The 18,797-nt window shown below is 41.3% G+C and overlaps 1 protein-coding gene across 3 annotated transcripts; it reads right to left on the reverse strand.

The window, feature by feature from the left end:
- Window positions 1-5: 5 nt before the first annotated feature.
- On the reverse strand, window positions 6-17,711 carry LZTFL1 (leucine zipper transcription factor like 1). 3 transcript variants are annotated; one of them, XM_014889650.2, is made up of 10 exons: window positions 17,618-17,711; window positions 15,520-15,644; window positions 14,871-15,065; window positions 14,297-14,357; window positions 13,354-13,422; window positions 11,283-11,348; window positions 11,073-11,150; window positions 2,062-2,235; window positions 1,486-1,589; window positions 6-963 (listed from the first exon to the last, which is right to left on the reverse strand). In XM_014889650.2, the coding sequence occupies exons 1-10, from the start codon at window positions 17,618-17,620 to the stop codon at window positions 945-947; spliced, it is 894 nt and encodes a 297-aa protein (XP_014745136.1). In that variant the 5' UTR covers window positions 17,621-17,711; the 3' UTR covers window positions 6-944. The 3 variants fall into 3 exon arrangements, with proteins under 3 accessions (XP_014745136.1, XP_088021983.1, XP_088021985.1); XM_088165857.1 differs by having other exon boundaries at window positions 2,062-2,220; window positions 17,618-17,710; XM_088165859.1 differs by having other exon boundaries at window positions 17,055-17,650.
- Window positions 17,712-18,797: the final 1,086 nt, after the last annotated feature.

The raw sequence follows: 18,797 nt of genomic DNA on the forward strand, positions 1-18,797 counted from the left end.
TTAAATGTTTGAAGATGTAGTATTTTATTTGAAGTAAAATACAAGATACATATGAACAGGGACAGATGAACAAGTATAATGCTCTATTAGGCGACTGACAAACAAATGCAAGGCAGAGAGTTACAAGTAGAAGACTCGAGAGAAGTAAGCTGTTTTCTGGTGAAGTTACATTAAAAAAGATGAAAACATCTAAAAAAACTTATTTCCCCAAAAAGTTGTTCCGCTAACTTTCCTAAGCATATTTAGATTATCATCTTAATATTAAGAATACTGGCAAAATCAGAATCTGTCTTCTGATGCTCAAATTTGCTTTAAATCAACTCAAGTGAAAAAGCACATCTTTATTTGAAAGAGTCCAGCATTTTGGCTATAAAGCATATTTATCTCATTATCTAATGAATACCCTCTAGAAAAATGCTACTGACCATACTTTGCTGAGCTATGACATGTCCAATGTGAAGTAACATTACAGAATCAGAATTTCTTTTTGGTTCCTCCTACTCTTTCACTGATGCAATTTTTACATATAATGCTACTTCATAACTACATTAACTACACAAAAGTAACTGGAGCTTCCACCTTGAAGAGATCAAAAACTCTAATGCACGTATTTTTGGTCTTTTTTTCCCCCTTTTTAAACAAAAATAAACTCCTTTTTTTGTAGAGAATGTTCTCAGTTCTTCAACAAGGTCCTGTTTGCTGTTTCTCAAGGAATGTCAATGGTTAACCATTAAAAACATGACTGCAGAAACTAATACCTATAAACTGCAGGTTTACAAGGAAGTAAAGTAAGAGTTTCAGTTGGAAATTAATAATAATAAAGAGTTATTTTAAACACTAGAAGCAAAGAATACACCATTCAAAACAAACATTATTGAAAAATAATACCAGTCTACATTTTCTTTCCATGACAACTTCTGATAGATCAGATGCTTTTTGCTATTTCAGTCCTCTGATTCATATCTGAGAAGTAAAAAAGAACAAACAGAAAAATAATTAAAACAGACTAAAAAATACCCCAAACACATTTTGTCTCTAAAGAAAATATGAAACCAAAGCAATAAATGCAGACAAATGAATGTACTTTTTAGACTATTTTCTCCTTTTAAAACTGGCTATTTCACCATATAGTACAATGAAGGAATCTACCCACAAATCCAAGCAGTTACCAAAGCACCTGGAACATCTCCCATATGTATATCTCTGTGTGTAGCACCTGAGGCCTTATCTACCACAGCCATGAATATTCTGTATCCTCTCCATACCAAATTATCTCATTATTTGCTACATGGCAGCTGCTGTTGCACACACCATCTCTAACCACACAAAATACCCATTCAAAGGACTGGTTTGTCAAAAATCAGGGCATAGCCTATTACAAATTTTTTTAAGTGAAAATGTATAGACCATTTTAGAGACAAAATGGAGCGGAGCACGGATCCAGAACAAGGATCTTGTTGGGACAGACAGGGCAGCACCACTTACTTGGAAAGTCTTCTACGCAAATCCTTTATCTGTTCATTCTTCTTGGTGAGAATCTCTTTCATGTTGCGATAGGCAGCTGTTTGCTGAAATTTCTTCTCCAGTTCCTACATAATAACATCAACATATTATTTACATATTATGAAGATTACACAAAAATATAAAAAAAAACCTACTTGTTTTTCCTCCTCAAGTTTGAAAATACTAGTTTTCTGTACTTATTAAAATTAAGATAGCTGGTAGATGCAAATGAAATTACTGGGGCAGCCATAGAAACACCAACTTCATTCTCTAACAAAATCAGACTAAAAGTCTTCAGAAGACTGTTAATATGCTTTTCATTTAAAAATTTCTATCCAGACAGTCAATTTTTAAATATTAATCTAGTTATAGCCATGCAGTTAATTGTGCGTTTGCTATTTTATGTACAATGTGTTTTTCCACTGAAATAACAAAAATACAAGGGTGAAAGTGTGGCCTGGTAAACTCTGCATCCTGTAGCTTGTGCTTATTAAATTACGAGTCAGTTAAAATGTGAGTAAGGAATTCATCATCTTCACATTACTACGAAATGCTAACCTTCTCAGCTGTGGATAGCTGATCCTGAAACTTCAGTAAGTCATGTTTTGTTGTCACCAAGTCTTCTTCCAAGAATTTTTGGTTTGCAGCAGTGTCATTTAAAGTCTTCTCAAACTGTGATTTCAAAGCTGCCACTTTATTCTCCAGTTCAGTGATATCCTGGTTTGCATTATTCTTCAATAGAGGAAATATTTAAAACATGTCAAGTTCAAGAGAAGAAATTTCTAGTGCAAAATTCCACACAAAGTAGGTATATCTTAATTTTTAATAATGATGTACAAGTCACTCCTGTAAAGCCTAAACGAGAAGTGCTTCAACTAAAAAAAAAAAGTTAGAGCAAGGAGTGATTTTTAACTTAAAAAACTGTTAATAAATGCTTTTTAAAGATGGCTGGAATGTCTTCGCAGCCAAGATGAGACTTTAAGTTCTTGTACTTTGCTTCTTTAGGAATTAGTTAGAGCCAAAGGAGGAATCATATTGCAAGAAGTTATTTACCATACAGAAAGAGTTTATTACCGTTTAATGTCTAATGTCTGAATGTCTATGCTACAATGTATTTTTGAAACATTTCCAAAGCTCCTCATGTAGTATGGGTAGGAAAGGTTGAAGGTGTTAAGGCTCACACTCTCAGACAGGTACCAACACTGTGCCATTCTCAGGTGTCTTACACAAAGAGGCTCCAAGTTGCAAAGCAACTTTCCAGTTGCCTTACGAGAAGAATAAACTCAAACTTTTCTGAACATCAGTTCTGGGTCATAAAACATAATAATCATGTAACTGTTCTATAGATTTTCATTTAAATAAAACCAAAACACCAAACACAACATTCTCGGGTTATAAAGCTCAACTTCAAACTCAAAAGTGTAATGACTCAGGATGAGGCTGAACCAGAAGCACATTAAAACAACAAAATCTAAAACCTAAGAAATCCCTGTTCCTTTTTCTGTCTGGAACTTAAGATTTGAGAATAGGAAACCACTTGATAGTAGTACCTGTACAGAAGAAAAGCTAATTTTGAATTCTGAGAAAGAATCCAAGGTTGCAGTGTTGAAAAGCACTACACACACTTTGTATATTTTAGTTCTTATTTTCTAACCATGACATAAGTCAATTATGCAAAAATTCTAAGTCCTCATTAAACTGATCCAACAGAGGAGTTCCTCCCACTTACTGCTGGGAGTTACTCCCACTTACTGCAACTCACTATATGAAGCCATCTATTAACCATTAATTAAAAAAAAAAAAATCAATCTGATGAGTTTATCCTTAAGAACCAATTGTGGTTTGGTGGTCATTTATTTCTTCAAAGAGTTTGAAATCTACTGCTTTATTAGCAACTGGGAGAAAGGGACAGATTATAGAGAGCAAATTAGGACGTGAAAGCTGAAGATACTCAGCAGCCCTGACACTGAAGCCAATTAATATTTAATTTTTATTTTATTTTATTTTATTTTTATTAATATTTATTTTCATCCTGAAAAGCAGGATGAGATTAAATTCCAATAATTTAACACTACAAACAGTATTATCCATGCTTTAAAACACTCCTTAAATATTTTAAGCCTTTAATAATTTAAAGTTTAATGAAACAGAGAAAAACATTTGCCATAACTGATTAATCAAGTTCCCTATTAAAAATATTATGGAATATAATTTTGGAAGTTACTAAGTAAACTTTTAACATATTAAGAAAACCAAGTACATACCATAAACCAGGTAGAAAGCAAAATAAAAAGAAATCAGGATTAAAATACAAAAATTAAAATAGAAATGTTATATTATCTTGAACCTTACTTCCTAATCTGTAAATACTGCAGGAATTTTAAAGTCAATTACTCAAAATAATGAGATTAAAGTGTTCTAATTTTGTTGAAAGCCTGAACTGAAATGTTTTAAACTTAAGACACAACTACTTACGAACACACTTTGGAAAATTCTAATTATTGACAAATAAAGGTAGAAACTTAGAAAAATACTAAGGTGGCCTGAACAGATATATTTGTGTTAACAGGACTTGTGGCTTCTTACGTTTTTTTGCCACCAGCAACTCACCATGTTGGAGTCCCCATTTACAAAACAGATTAAGAACCTCAAGTAACAAAAATAAACGGTGAAACATTTTTCACAGTATGCTGATATAGGGAGAACTACAAAAAAAAAAGTCAAACGAGCAGCAAGTCTGGCTTGTTCATGTCAACATCAAGTGACAAATGTGTGAAAGAATTAGTGTTTCACTGTTGCTCTAAAAACCAAGTATCATTCTCTCATTAGTAAACACGAAGAAACAAACAGACATAGATTTGTGTCTGTTAACACAATGTGTTGGTTTGAAAGTAAAACCAGTGCGAGACTCCAAGTCAGTAATACAATTTAATAGGAGAAAAGAGAAAAAAATAAAATACATGCAATAATATAAAAGAAACAACCACCAACACAGTCAGAAATACAACCTGACACCCTGTCAGTCCGGGTGTTGGTAGCAGTCCGTATAAATGGTGGCTGCAGTCCTCCTGGATGACAGATGTGGTTCTGTTGAAGCAGTGCTCCTGTAGAAGGTGCAGTTTTCCTCCGAAGATCCAGCGATGATGTGGAAAAAGGTCCGACTTTCCTCTGGGATCCAGTAGAAAGGTCTGCCCTCGGGTCCCAAACCCCAGTTTTTTATCTAGGTAGGAAAGGCTTGGCTCCTGCCCCTGGTTGGGGCATCTCCCAATGGGGTGATGTAATCTTATCAGTCACACAATAGGACTTAATGGCCCATTAACAGAATATATCTTCTGGAGGAGGGATGGGTTGTGAATAGATAACGATGATCATCCCCCCATCTTATCAGATGGCACATCAGCAGAGGATATCTCCCACAGAGATAAGGATCACCACCCCTCCCACATTTTAACAGATGGTGATAGAATACACATTTTTGCATTGTACCCCAGGACATAATCCACCCCTTATTCTATTACCATCTACATCACACCCAAACCAATACCCTCTTACAGGTATATAATACAAAATGAAACCTTACATACAGTTCTCACTAAAAATTAGGTCTCTTTGCGGTACACAACGGGTTTCCCCATCTTTCTGCATTACCCACCAAGTGTAACCAGGTCCTTGAGCAAAAACAATCCCACGGATTGGTTTGCCTTTGCCTGTGGTGGGATTAATCCAAACAGTCTTTCCTAAAATACCTTTCATGTGTACCACTGGGACCTTGTCCCCATCCACTGTGTGCAGGGGTTCAGAGTGGGCAGGACCGGCTCGATTGATGGACCCTCGAGTGTTAACCATCCAGGTGGCTTTGGCCAAGTTCATTTCCCAATTTCTGAAGGTTCCACCACCAAGTGCTTTCAAAGTAGTCTTAAGGAGTCCATTACACCGTTCAACTTTCCCGGCAGCTGGCGCATGGTAAGGAATATGATATATCCATTCAATGCCATGTTCTTTGGCCCACGTGTTGATAAGACCGTTCTTGAAATGGGTTCCGTTGTCTGATTCAATTCTCTCAGGGGTACCATGCCTCCAAAGGACTTGTTTTTCTAGGCCCAAGATGGTGTTCCGGGCAGTGGCATGAGGCACAGGGTAGGTCTCTAACCATCCTGTGGTTGCTTCCACCATGGTCAGTACGTAGCGTTTGCCCTGGCGGGTTTGGGGAAGGGTGATGTAGTCAATTTGCCAGGCTTCCCCATACCTGTACTTTGACCATCGTCCACCGTACCACAGAGGCTTTACCCGCTTGGCCTGTTTGATTGTGGCACAGGTCTCGCAGTCGTGGATGACCTGTGAGATACTGTCCATGGTAAGGTCCACCCCTCGGTCACGGGCCCATCGGTACGTCGCATCTCTCCCCTGATGACCAGAGGCATCATGGGCCCAACGAGCTAGGAATGATTCTCCCTTGTGCTGCCAGTCTAGATCCACCTGTGATACTTTCACTTTGGCAGCTCGGTCCACCTGCTCGTTGTTGTGATGTTCTTCATTAGCCCGGCTTTTGGGTACATGTGCATCCACGTGTCGAACCTTTATGGTCAGTTTCTCTGTTCGGGCAGCAATGTCCTGCCAAATCTCAGCTGCCCATATGGGTTTCCCTCTGCGTTGCCAGTTGGCCTTTTTCCAGCGATCCAGCCAACCCCACAGAGCATTAGCTACCATCCATGAGTCAGTGTAGAGATAGAGCCTTGGCCACTTCTCTCGTTCAGCAATATCCAAAGCCAACTGGACGGCTTTTAGCTCTGCGACCTGACTCGATCCACCTTGTCCCTCGGTAGCTTGTGCAACTTGTCGTGTGGGGCTCCATACTGCAGCTTTCCATTTCCGGTTAGTGCCTACAATTCGGCAGGAACCATCAGTGAAGAGGGCATATCGTCTTTCAGCCTCCGGTAGCTCATTATATGGTGGGGCTTCCTCAGCACGTGCCACTTGTTCCTCTTCTTCTTCAGAAGACAATCCAAAAGTCTCACCTTCAGGCCAGTTTGTAATTATTTCCAGAATCCCAGGGCGATTTGGATTCCCAATACGGGCGCGCTGAGTGATGAGGGCAATCCACTTGCTCCATGTGGTGTCAGTGGCGTGATGTGTGGAAGGCACCTTTCCCTTGAACATCCAGCCCAGCACTGGTAGTCGGGGTGCCAGGAGGAGTTGTGTTTCTGTGCCAATCACCTCTGAGGCAGCTTGAACGCCTTCATAGGCGGCCAAGATCTCCTTCTCTGTGGGAGTGTAGTTGGCTTCAGATCCTTTGTAGCTTCTGCTCCAGAATCCCAGTGGTCGACCCCGAGTCTCACCAGGCACCTTCTGCCACAGGCTCCAAGACAAACCATGGTTCCCGGCTGCAGAGTAGAGCACGTTCTTCACATCTGGTCCCGTCCTGACTGGGCCAAGGGCTACTGCATGAGCAATCTCCTGCTTGATCTGGGCGAAGGCTTGCTGCTGCTCAGGGCCCCAGTGGAAATCGTTCTTCTTGCGGGTAACCAGGTAGAGAGGGCTCACAATCTGACTGTACTCAGGAATGTGCATTCTCCAAAAGCCTATGGCACCTAGGAAGGCTTGTGTTTCCTTCTTGTTGGTAGGTGGAGACATAGCGGTGATCTTATTAATTACCTCTGTTGGGATCTGACGACGTCCATCTTGCCACTTGACTCCTAGAAACTGAATTTCCTGAGCTGGTCCCTTAACTTTACTTCGCTTAATGGCAAAACCAGCTTTCAGCAGAATCTGGATAATCTTCTCTCCTTTCTCGAAGACTTCCCCTGCTGTGCTGCCCCATACAATGATGTCATCGATATACTGTAGATGTTCGGGGGCCTCACCCTTCTCCAGTGCAGCCTGGATCAGCCCATGACAGATGGTGGGACTGTGCTTCCACCCCTGGGGCAGACGATTCCAGGTGTACTGCACACCCCTCCAGGTGAAAGCAAACTGAGGCCTGCATTCTGCTGCCAGAGGAATGGAGAAAAATGCATTGGCGATATCGATAGTGGCATACCACTTTGCTGCCTTGGACTCCAGCTCGTACTGCAGTTCCAGCATGTCCGGCACAGCAGCGCTCAGCGGTGGAGTCACCTCATTCAATGCACGATAGTCTACGGTCAATCTCCATTCTCCTTCAGATTTACGCACAGGCCAGATGGGGCTGTTGAAGGGTGAGTGGGTTTTGCTGACCACCCCTTGGCTCTCCAGTTTACGGATCATTTCATGGATGGGAATCACTGAGTCTCTGTCAGTACGGTATTGCCGGCGGTGTACTGTTGTTCTGGCGATTGGTACCCGTTGCTCTTCAACTCTCAGTAGTCCCACAGCAGAGGGGTCATCTGCAAGACCAGGCAAGGTGCTCAGTTTTCTAATGCTGTCTGTCTCTACAGCAGCTATCCCGAAAGCCCAGCGATATCCTTTTGGGTCTTTGAAGTATCCATTTCTAAGATAGTCTATGCCAAGGATGCATGGGGCCTCTGGGCCAGTCACGATGGGGTGTTTCTGCCACCTGTTCCCAGTTAAACTCACTTCGGCCTCCACTACAGTCAGCTGCTGGGATCCTCCTGTTACCCCAGAAACAGAGATGGATTCTTCTCCTACATACTTTGATGGCATCAGAGTACACTGGGCGCCGGTGTCAACCAAAGCCTTATGTTTTTGTGGGTCGGATGTGCCAGGCCATCGGATCCACACAGTCCAATAGATCCGATTATCCCTCTCCTCTACCTGGCTAGAGGCAGGGCTCCTCTATTCCTGATCCTGGTACACGTTGCTCTCTCCCTGTAAATAGGTTCTTGAGGTTCCTTCAAGAGGATCAGTCATATCATCATTCTGATACTGTCTGGAGTTCTGTACACGAGAGACTGGAGCAGCATTGACTCTAGATGAACTTCTTGGGGTAGGTGTCCCTCTTTTCAGCTCCCGTACCCGGGCTGCTAAGGAGGAGGTGGGTTTTCCATCCCACTTCCTCATGTCTTCTCCATGCTCCTGAAGGAAAAACCAGAGGTTACCTCGTGGAGTGTGTCCTCTCTCCCTGCCTGAGGAACGCCGGCTCCTAATGGCAGAAACTCTTGTTGGTTCAGGAGAGATCTGGTAGTTGTTTTCCTTAAGTTCTTTTTTTAGTTTCTGATGGCCCTCTTCAATCAGGCTTCGGACTTGCTCCACCAGCCGTGTTTCCACGGATGAGACATGGGTACGAAATGGGGCTGTGACAGTGTCCTCATAAATTCTTAGTTTATTGGCCAAGACGCCTACCATGTCCTCACCTTCCCTCCACTGCAGCGTTGCCAGGTAACGGGAATACATCTCTGGTCCAAGTCGTGCAAATCTCAACCACATCTGTGACGTGCACCGGACACAGTCTGGGCTCTTAGGAAATCTCTCATCTTCTGAGAAAATGATCTCCAGCACGGCCAATTCCCTCAGGCATCGGATACCTTGTTCTATTGTGCTCCATTTTCCTTGGTGCACCTGAAGATCTTCTTTACAAAGGTATCTGTCCTTCACACTTGTCAGCAGTCGCCGCCAGAGGCTGAGAGTTTCTTGGGTTCTCCCAATCCCCTGGTCAATGACCACATCCCGGGACAGAGATCCCAGTTGCCTGGCCTCACATCCATCCAGAATGGTGTCATTGGCTGCAGCGTCCCAGATGCGGAGCAGCCAGGTCAAGATGGACTCATTTGTCTGGCGGGTGAATTCCCTCCGCAGGTCACGCAGCTCACCCAGGGATAGAGAGCGAGTGATGATCTCTGGCTCTGTCACTTCTGCTGGGTGCGAAGGTCCTGCCACGTCCTCGTCAGTCACTATGCGAACTGATTTGCTCTTTGATTTCTTCTTCTGAACGGGCGCAACTGCTACTGGTCTAGGCTGTTCTGGCTCAGTGATGGTTTGTGTGGAGATGCTGATGGTGCTTCTGGCTTTTTTCTCCTCTGTGGCAGACTGCATAGACACGGACACCGTTGCTTTGCTTTTGGCTTTTTCCTCCTCTGTGGCAGTCTGCGTAGACACGGACACTGTTGCTTCGCTTTTGGCTTTTTCCTCCTTTGTGGCAGTCTGCATAGACACGGGCACTGTTGCTTTTTGTTTGGTTCTTCTCCTCTTTGTGACATTCTGTGCAGTCGTGGACGAAGTTGATTTGTTTCTTTTTTCCTCTTCCTCAAGAATACGCATCAATACGCCATGTAGTGTTCTGTTTCTAAGCATGTTGTAGGCTGTAAAGGCTGTGCAGAGGAGACAAAGCAGAACTAACAACAATATTGTGCTGTCCTTAGCATCCAGCGGGAACTCAACATTTCCAAAAACTACTGTATCAGGCCGGAAAGATTGGAAAAAATCATCCTTTACCCCTCCCCCCAAGGGCTGGGTGTGATTGTTAAAACCCCGGATGTAGCAACCTAGACTAGGACAAGCAAACAAAGTCGAGTATATATTCCAGATTATGTTCATTGCCTCAGAGGTTATCATGCAGTAGACATAATAGGCCAGTAAAGCAATTTTTATACCATATCCTGGTCTACACAGGAGCATTACAGCTGGCAGATAGTTCCCCATGTGTGGAAAAATATAGAGAGCAAGATATAAAACCCATGTAAGCATGTTGAGAATCATGGTGAAAACAAAATTGTAATACTGACTTTCCTCAGCACCCTTCGTGCCCCACGTTGGGCGCCAATTAATGTGTTGGTTTGAAAGTAAAACCAGTGCGAGACTCCAAGTCAGTAATACAATTTAATAGGAGAAAAGAGAAAAAAATAAAATACATGCAATAATATAAAAGAAACAACCACCAACACAGTCAGAAATACAACCTGACACCCTGTCAGTCCGGGTGTTGGTAGCAGTCCGTATAAATGGTGGCTGCAGTCCTCCTGGATGACAGATGTGGTTCTGTTGAAGCAGTGCTCCTGTAGAAGGTGCAGTTTTCCTCCGAAGATCCAGCGATGATGTGGAAAAAGGTCCGACTTTCCTCTGGGATCCAGTAGAAAGGTCTGCCCTCGGGTCCCAAACCCCAGTTTTTTATCTAGGTAGGAAAGGCTTGGCTCCTGCCCCTGGTTGGGGCATCTCCCAATGGGGTGATGTAATCTTATCAGTCACACAATAGGACTTAATGGCCCATTAACAGAATATATCTTCTGGAGGAGGGATGGGTTGTGAATAGATAACGATGATCATCCCCCCATCTTATCAGATGGCACATCAGCAGAGGATATCTCCCACAGAGATAAGGATCACCACCCCTCCCACATTTTAACAGATGGTGATAGAATACACATTTTTGCATTGTACCCCAGGACACACAAATATCAGCCCTGGGAATATGAACTCTGGAATACTACTTCCTGATAGTTCCTGAATACATGTCATAACATCAACTAATGTTATGGATTACCTGCTGACTGACAGACCAACGGGAACAGAGTGTCACCAGGAATAACAACTCAAACTCTTGCATTTGCCAGAAAAGAAACACACCATACAGACCAACATTTTGGATGTACAGGCAACAGTTGTGTTAAATGGGAGCAGAAGGATATAATTATATTTACCTTCTGATCTCCTTGGATCATCTGTAAATCCCTCAGTGATTTCTCCAGCTTGGACTTCTCATCTAGGGCAGCTGTAGCCTGCAATACATTGAAAATTTAAAACCTCAGAAACATATTTTACCTGAAAACATAAGAATAATAACCATGGGTTTCTTAGATATTTTAAAACACGTAACCAAAATTAAGCATCCAAGATTACAGGGAATTTACCTGTGTTTCTATGGTCCTGAGTCTGGTCTTCAATTTTTCATTTTCTTCTTGGAGATGAGCAACTGTCTTTGGGTTAAAGAACAAGAAAACGTTTACACCCTTATGCCATTTTGGATTTTGCAAATATTTCAGAGGAGAAAATATATTTCATAACTGTCTCTGTACGACAGGAAAGCAAAAGAGATCCTAAATGCTTATAAAAATGGCCTTCATAAGAATTCAATAATTCATTAATTTATTTTGGTTTTATGCCTCAGTGAGAAAGCTATTTAAGTCTCCAGTTCTACTGTAACATATACGGTTGTTCACTTAAACACATGATTTACTGCATTAAGATTATTGAGAACGGTATCTTGTTAGTATCAAGATTTATGATTAAAAATTGCATGCTCAGGGATGCAAATCTCACTGTTGCTCATTATTCATATTTTCGATCAACAGGCAAGTAAGATTTTATCCACAGCTCCTTTTGAAAAGAGACGAATACCAGGTTACTGCATAGCCTGTTCTATATCACAGGAAATACCCATGTTTTATCAGGAAGAGTAAATTCACCACATGAACTTCGAATGATTTGGGAAAAAAAGAAAAAAGACAACAGATGTACATATTCAAGATAAACTGTTACGATTGTGAAATTATTTTTGAAAGAGAACTACATTAACCTATAAGCAAAATAAAAGTCTGAATTCTTGAATGCTTTAATTATTTTAGTGGGTAACAATTTGAGACAGACATTGTACTCAACACATCATTTTGGGAATGCAGGATAGAAGACAGAAAATAAAACTTGCTAATTATCTTGATTATCAAAAACTTAAAAGGGTATTGTAAGAAGTGTGACATTTTAGAAAAGTTCAGTGTGGGGGTGTATGTTGGGCTTTGCACCACTTATTAGTGGTTTGTAATCAGTCTTGTCTGTTATCCCTCAGAGCCAGGATTAATAGAAACATGACTGAGGCAATTATAGTGCTCGGGCTTGGATGTTTATTATATCTTATCAGAAATTACAGAAAGTACGACAGCACCTCTACCTTCTTGCTAGAAGCAGGGAAAATGGCTACAGCTGAGCCTGCTTCAAGGCCTTTTAAAGCTAAACACACCAATAAAAGTTTTACACCTATATTATTTATACTTTTGACCCAATAATAGATTCCCACGACCCTTAGAGTGACATTTGACCGACCAACCAAAGACTACTACCTGAGTTCTGTGAAGAAGATGGAAGAAGATGAACAAAGAGAAAGACACCACCCAAAATTCTCCATCTTGTCCCATATCCACCACTATACTGTAAAAACCTCAAATTTAAAACCCATCACCCCGTGAAAATACACACATCTAACGCACTACACATTTCTGATTTCTAACTCATTATTCATATTTACAAGTCTTCTCCAAGGTTTCAGGTCCAGAGCAGTGTTTTCCAGAGAGTCTGTGCCTGGAAGCACAGAAAGCTCAAAAACTCCAGATCCAACAGTTCAGTTGAATGAAATTAGTATAACACCTAATAAAAACTATTGATAATATTAAGTACTCGAAAATGTTTTGTAATTCTGAAGAAGTTTAGCAAGTGAGAAGTCAGATGTTTTCAAAACCAGTAAAGTCAAAGTCTTTAAGTGCCTGTTTCTTCAGCAACAATTTAACCAACTTACAAAACAAAGAAGAATGGATGTAATAAGATTGACTTCAAGTGATACAGAAAATGTTCAATAGCCTAGTAATTTCAGCCAGCTATATATTTTAATTTACTTCTCTGTTGAAGCATCAGATAACTGCATGGAACTAATTTACTATTTTACTCCATTACATGGAAAAATCAATTACTACAAAGACCAAAATGTCTTGGCAAAGGAAGAGTTAATATTGCGATACATGTTAGAGATCATAACCACACAATAAATTTCTGTTACTTTACAATATTTAATAATTTACTAGTATTTTACTCCTGGGATATGTTACCATGATGTCTGTAAGAGACATTATACAAATATTACTGTACAGTTATTCAGTTCACTTGCATAAGCAGAATGATCATTGATCACAACTGCATGAACAGTCAAGTTCTTACCTTGTTTAGCAGCTCTGACCCACCTTCATTTAATGGAGCAAGTTTTGGTTTAAAGGGATCTGCAGTGGACTAAAGAAATAATAAAGGTGAAAAAGTTAATTTATACAGATTTTTAGGTGGAAGAAAAGTACTCCTTTAGCCTGTAAAATAACTACTGATAGTCAATTCAGCTTTCTTTTGCAAAGAAAATGCACAAACTTTTATTTCAAGTTCATTTTTTGAAATGAAAAATCATTTGTGTCTCCTAAGTTATGAACTTCACTTTGAGCTTAAGTTAAACCAAGATACTGCATAGAGGCATAAAAGTATTGCAAACGTGGTTCTGCAGAAGACTGAGAATCCTGCAGCAACCAAAAGACAAAGGAATAAGGAGAACATAATATTTTAGTGATTGTAAGAGTAAAAAGTATTTACAAAGCTCCAAATAATTTTCTCATTTAGGTATTTAAAATAATATATTAGATGTCTATAAATACAATATAATATATATAAATACACCTTTATGCTACAAACCAAATAAGGGGCAACCATATTCATGCAAGACAAGCTAGTGTGATATCTGCACTGTGCAATCTTCTCGGCTCTTGAGTTCATGTTGGGACAAGAGAATGTCCCAGTCTTACCCCAGGTGCCAGGGGAAGGGAACCCAGAGGCAGATGCTTCAACACATCCCTGATCTGGCTGACCTTGCAATGAGGTGTGTGAGGCACACTCCAGAAATGCAGAACAGGCACTCTGGAAACAGCCAAGGCAATTCAGAGGGAGCCTTGGTGCCGAAATGCAAAATATGACTTTTTGGACAGTTGCAAAGACTGTTTTGAAAAAACAAGGATGGGGTTTAAGTTTTGGTTTTCTCCTAAGCACAAGGAGTCAATACTAAGATTTTAATCTGTCATGACTCCACATGGCATTTGATTATGATTTGATTAAAATAAAATTCTACCTTTTTGTTTGAAGATGTATATTCTGACTTTTCAAACTCAGCAACCTGGTCCAATAATTCTCTGGGGGAAAAAAAACAAAAGAGGCATTTATTTATCAAACAAAAATATAAGAGAGGCATTTGTTTACTAAGAGCTACGCTGTGAAACACATTTTGAAACACATGAAACAGGTTGGTGTTAAGCTTTTTCTTGCATGTAAAATTTTGTTAGAAGTACAGGATGAAGCCCTACACAAATACCATAAATGGCACAGATCATGTCATGCAATGGCATGATACATGCATTACAATAGATTTATCATCCTTAGTTAAAATATAATCTAACCAGACAACAAAAACTTTGTAATGGATTCCAGTCACCTGCTCTTAAATGATTCATTCAAGTAAGAGTAAAACACCTTGCTCACAAGTTTGAAATTATTTTGTATCTTGTATTTTATAGATGAAAACATTGAAGTTAACCCATCATTGATACAATTGTAAAGTAATAGGTTTCTATGGTTAGGAAAAGAATGTAAATAGTCAACATTTTGAAGTTTTCTCATTGTTGCAAGTATAGTCCAATAGCTGTTACCGATTCTCCAAGTCAGAGACATCTGTCTGTAACTTCAGGTACCATTTCTCAGCCTGTGAAAAGAGCTGCCGGAGAAGTAAAACGTTGGTGTAAGTTGTGTTTATGAGCTCTGACTCCACTTCACTGTGTACAACACTCTGCAGTCCATCCAGCATGTCTATCACCTCGTCAACTGTGAAGGTCTCTTCAACAAGTCTAAACAGAGAGGTCAAGATGAATCAGGCATGATAAAGGTAACAATTTTGCCTTGTTATGAGATCTCACTACACAGGTACCACTCATACAATGCAATATTTTCTAAAAACAACCACTGCCAGTCATTACTAGGTGACCACAATATTACTAATTGATTATTTTATTTGAATTTTCTCTTTAAATCATTAAAACCACAAATATTAATTCAGCTACAGCCTTGCATTGAATTTACATATCAGAAGCAAGACATGAAGCAATGTCATGCTGTCAATACTTCTGTTAATTCCTTAGAATTTGACCAACTTGGGTTTAAAAGCATTTGACTTGTGACTTCTGGAAAATACAAGAACATAGAAACCTAGAAGGAGAAAAGTCGTCCCATAAAGTATTCAAACCTGCCACTCCTGCTAGCATATTTTGCTTTATTCTTGCTCAGAACCATCCCACACAGCACCTGCTGTCCTTGAGGTCCTGAAAACAAGAATCCACTGTTTTGAGACACATGCCACGCTTGAAACGAGCAAAGCGCATGTAGCTGACCACTTCCTTCTGGTGATGCTCATTAATACCCAGCTCTGCCTGTGGAGGAGGATACAAGCACAAAGACAAACATAAGGAAAAATGAGCATAACTACTGTGAATACTTGCCTTCTGACTAGTTGCTGTGATTGCTTTCACAGGGTTAGCATGCTAACTAGCATGGTGAAAAACAACCATATTTTCGTACATCTAATCCCTATACACCTTTCATAAGTGGGTGAGAAAGCTCCAGTATTTGGAAGCAAAGGCTCAAGTAACCTCAAAAAAGTCACACAAAATCAGAGAGACAGATGCAATCAGAGGATCAGCACCAGAAGGACTGTACAGGAGAGGAAGCTCTTAAATAAATACATCTTGGTATCTATTACATTACACATGCATAATGTAGCTGAATGATACATCTTCCATAAATGTACTAACAAAAAACCCTGGAGGAAAAGTACGCTATCTTTTTTACTTTTTATGTAAATTCTTTGAACTTGTCAGAGAATCAGAGAATCAGAGAATCACAGAACGTTTGTGTTGGAAGAGACCTTAAACATTATATAGTTCCAACTCCCAGCCATGGGCAGGGACACGTCCCACTAGACCAGGTTATTCAGAGCACCATCCAACCCAGCTTTGAACACTAGCAGGGATGGAACATCCATAATTTCCCTGGGCAACGTGTTGCAGCACCTCACCACCCTCACAAGAAAGATTTTATTTCTGTGTATCTAATCTAAACCTACTCTTTTTCAATTAGTGCCCATTACTCCTTGTCCTATCACTGCAGTTCCCGATGAAGACTCCCTCTCTGGCTTCCTTATAGGCCTCCTCGAGATACTGGAAGGCTGCTATGAGGTTTCTCCACAACATTCTCTTCTACAGGCTAAACACCCCCAACTTGTCTGTTTTCATAGGAAAAGTGCTCCTGTGCTCTTGTCAGCTTCATGTCCTTCCTCTGGACTTGCTCCAACACTTCCATGTCTTCCCTGTGCTGGAAACACCAGAACCGTATGCAGACCACTCCAGATGGGGGTCTCATGAGAGCACAGGGGAGAATCACTTCCCTCAACGTGCTGGCCATGCTGTTTTTGATGAAGAAGGAGATAGTAAGTGATAATCTGAATTTGTTTCTCAACAGCCTATTGCCCAGAAACAAATATTGCCAGGGCAAATTAAGAAGGAAGTAATTTTAGGCCTGGCTAAGTAGCCTTTTCATGCATGCCTCTATTTCAAAGAATTACTGGCATGGGCGATCACATCAGGACTACATTGCTCACACAGGTAGCAAGAGTGACAAGGAGGCACAAGAGGGCAAGAGTAGGAGTTTATCATCACAGTCCTTGGAGAGCTAATGCAAAGGCAAGTCCACTTCATTTACTCCGATGTATTTTGTTAGCATGGCTGATGCTGGGGAGAGATAGCAATGTATAGTAACTCAGACAAAACAGCTCATCTAATCACCTTGTCCTTAGGGAAGAAGCTCCAGTAACAATGCAATCCTGGGATACTTGGATACTCGATACTCTGGAAACTAAATGCAGCAGAGGAAGCAGCACCAGCACTAAATAAAACCAGCTCTTATAGTGTGGGTGCAAGCCCGATGCTGCCCACCAAGTCCCACATATGGCAGGTGAGGGATCATGTGGAAAGCTAAATTAATGTCCTCTTTGCTGTTGCTGGAGGGTTTTTTTCTTTTTAGTTGAAAAGCTTCTATTCATTGCAGACAGAAAGGAAATTATACGAGTAAATAAACACATAAGCACAGGCCACTTGTGATGTCCGAGTCAGCCACGATGATACGTAGGAAAGCTACCGGGCCACCGGATCCCTCAAAATCCCCAAGCCCAGGACGCGCAGGGATAGCAGGGATGCCCAGGAGGGCAGGTGGCGGCCGCCGCTGCCCCGAGCGGCTCCCGAATGACGACAGACCCCTGTCCCGCCTGCGGGCCAGCCGCCCGAGGCGCAGCGCCTCCGCGCCGGGATGAAGCGGGAATGTCGGGCGCCGGCCCCCTCCCGCTACTCACCATGGCGGCCGCTCCGGCGGCGCTTGGACAGCTGCGGGCCCAGCGTTGCCATGGAGACCGAAGCCTCGCGAGCTCCCGCGGCGCGCTCCGATTGGCGGCGGCGTGCGCACGTGACCCGCGCCGCCGCGGAACCAGCTAAAGGAGATGTTTTCCCTTTTTTAAAATTTACCTTTGTATTTCCCACGTGCTCAGGTGCAATTTGGAAAACTCTGCTGTGTAGTAGTGAGCTGGTGAAGCGGTAGGGGCAGTTAGGCGCTATGGGAAATATCCCACATTTATTTACACTACCTAAGATTTTTTTTTCCAAAGGTTTTTTTCACTTAACACGGATTTTTGCAAAGCATTAGCATTTCAGCAGGACAACTTAGAACCATAGAATGGTTTAGGTTGACAGGGACCTTAAAGATCACCAAGTTCCACCCCCCTGGCATGGGCAGGGACATCTTTCACTAGACCAGGTTACTCAAAGCCCCATCCAATCCTTTGAACACTCCCAGGATTGGGGTATCCACAACTTCTCTGTACAACCTGTTACAGTGCTCGTCACCCTCACAGTTGTTATGAATGAAGTTCTATTTTTTCCAATGTGTCAAGCAACAAGATTAAATTTAATAGTAAGTTTTTAATAGTAACAAAATGAATACAATCAAAGTATTGGAGATGACAATTAAAGAATTGGAGATGAAACAATCAAAGTGCATATATTTAAGAATATACAAAATTTGGCAGTAAGTAATTTAGTATAATTGAGGTTCGTATAAAGCATAAGCAAAACCGACCGGGGAGGGGCCCCCCTCCGACCGGGGATACGGGGAGTGGCTCGCCATTCCTCACGTACCAAAGCATCCAGGCTAACAATCCCACTTATATACTGTAGGTTACAGAAGTTTCTAGAAAACTCCTCCTAGTTTCTATTCCTAAAATCTACATCACCGTGTTGTACGACGCATGCTCTACGAATGGGTTAGGGGGTCTCTCATCCTTTTGAGGGTCTTATTTCCGATGAAGGCTCATTGTCTTCCTCAATGACCGAGGTGTGACCCGCAGGTAGTGCAGGCGCACTATGTGACTGAGCAGATGTTTTCCATAACAAGACTTTAATTGAGTCCCATGCTTGAAATCATCCCATTTTGGCCCATTTCAAGGTCAAAACTTTCTATTTCTAGATGCTGCTTGTCAG

This window comes from Sturnus vulgaris, chromosome 1, assembly GCF_052056855.1.
Source record: "Sturnus vulgaris isolate bStuVul1 chromosome 1, bStuVul1.hap1, whole genome shotgun sequence".
Lineage (NCBI taxonomy): Eukaryota > Metazoa > Chordata > Aves > Passeriformes > Sturnidae > Sturnus > Sturnus vulgaris.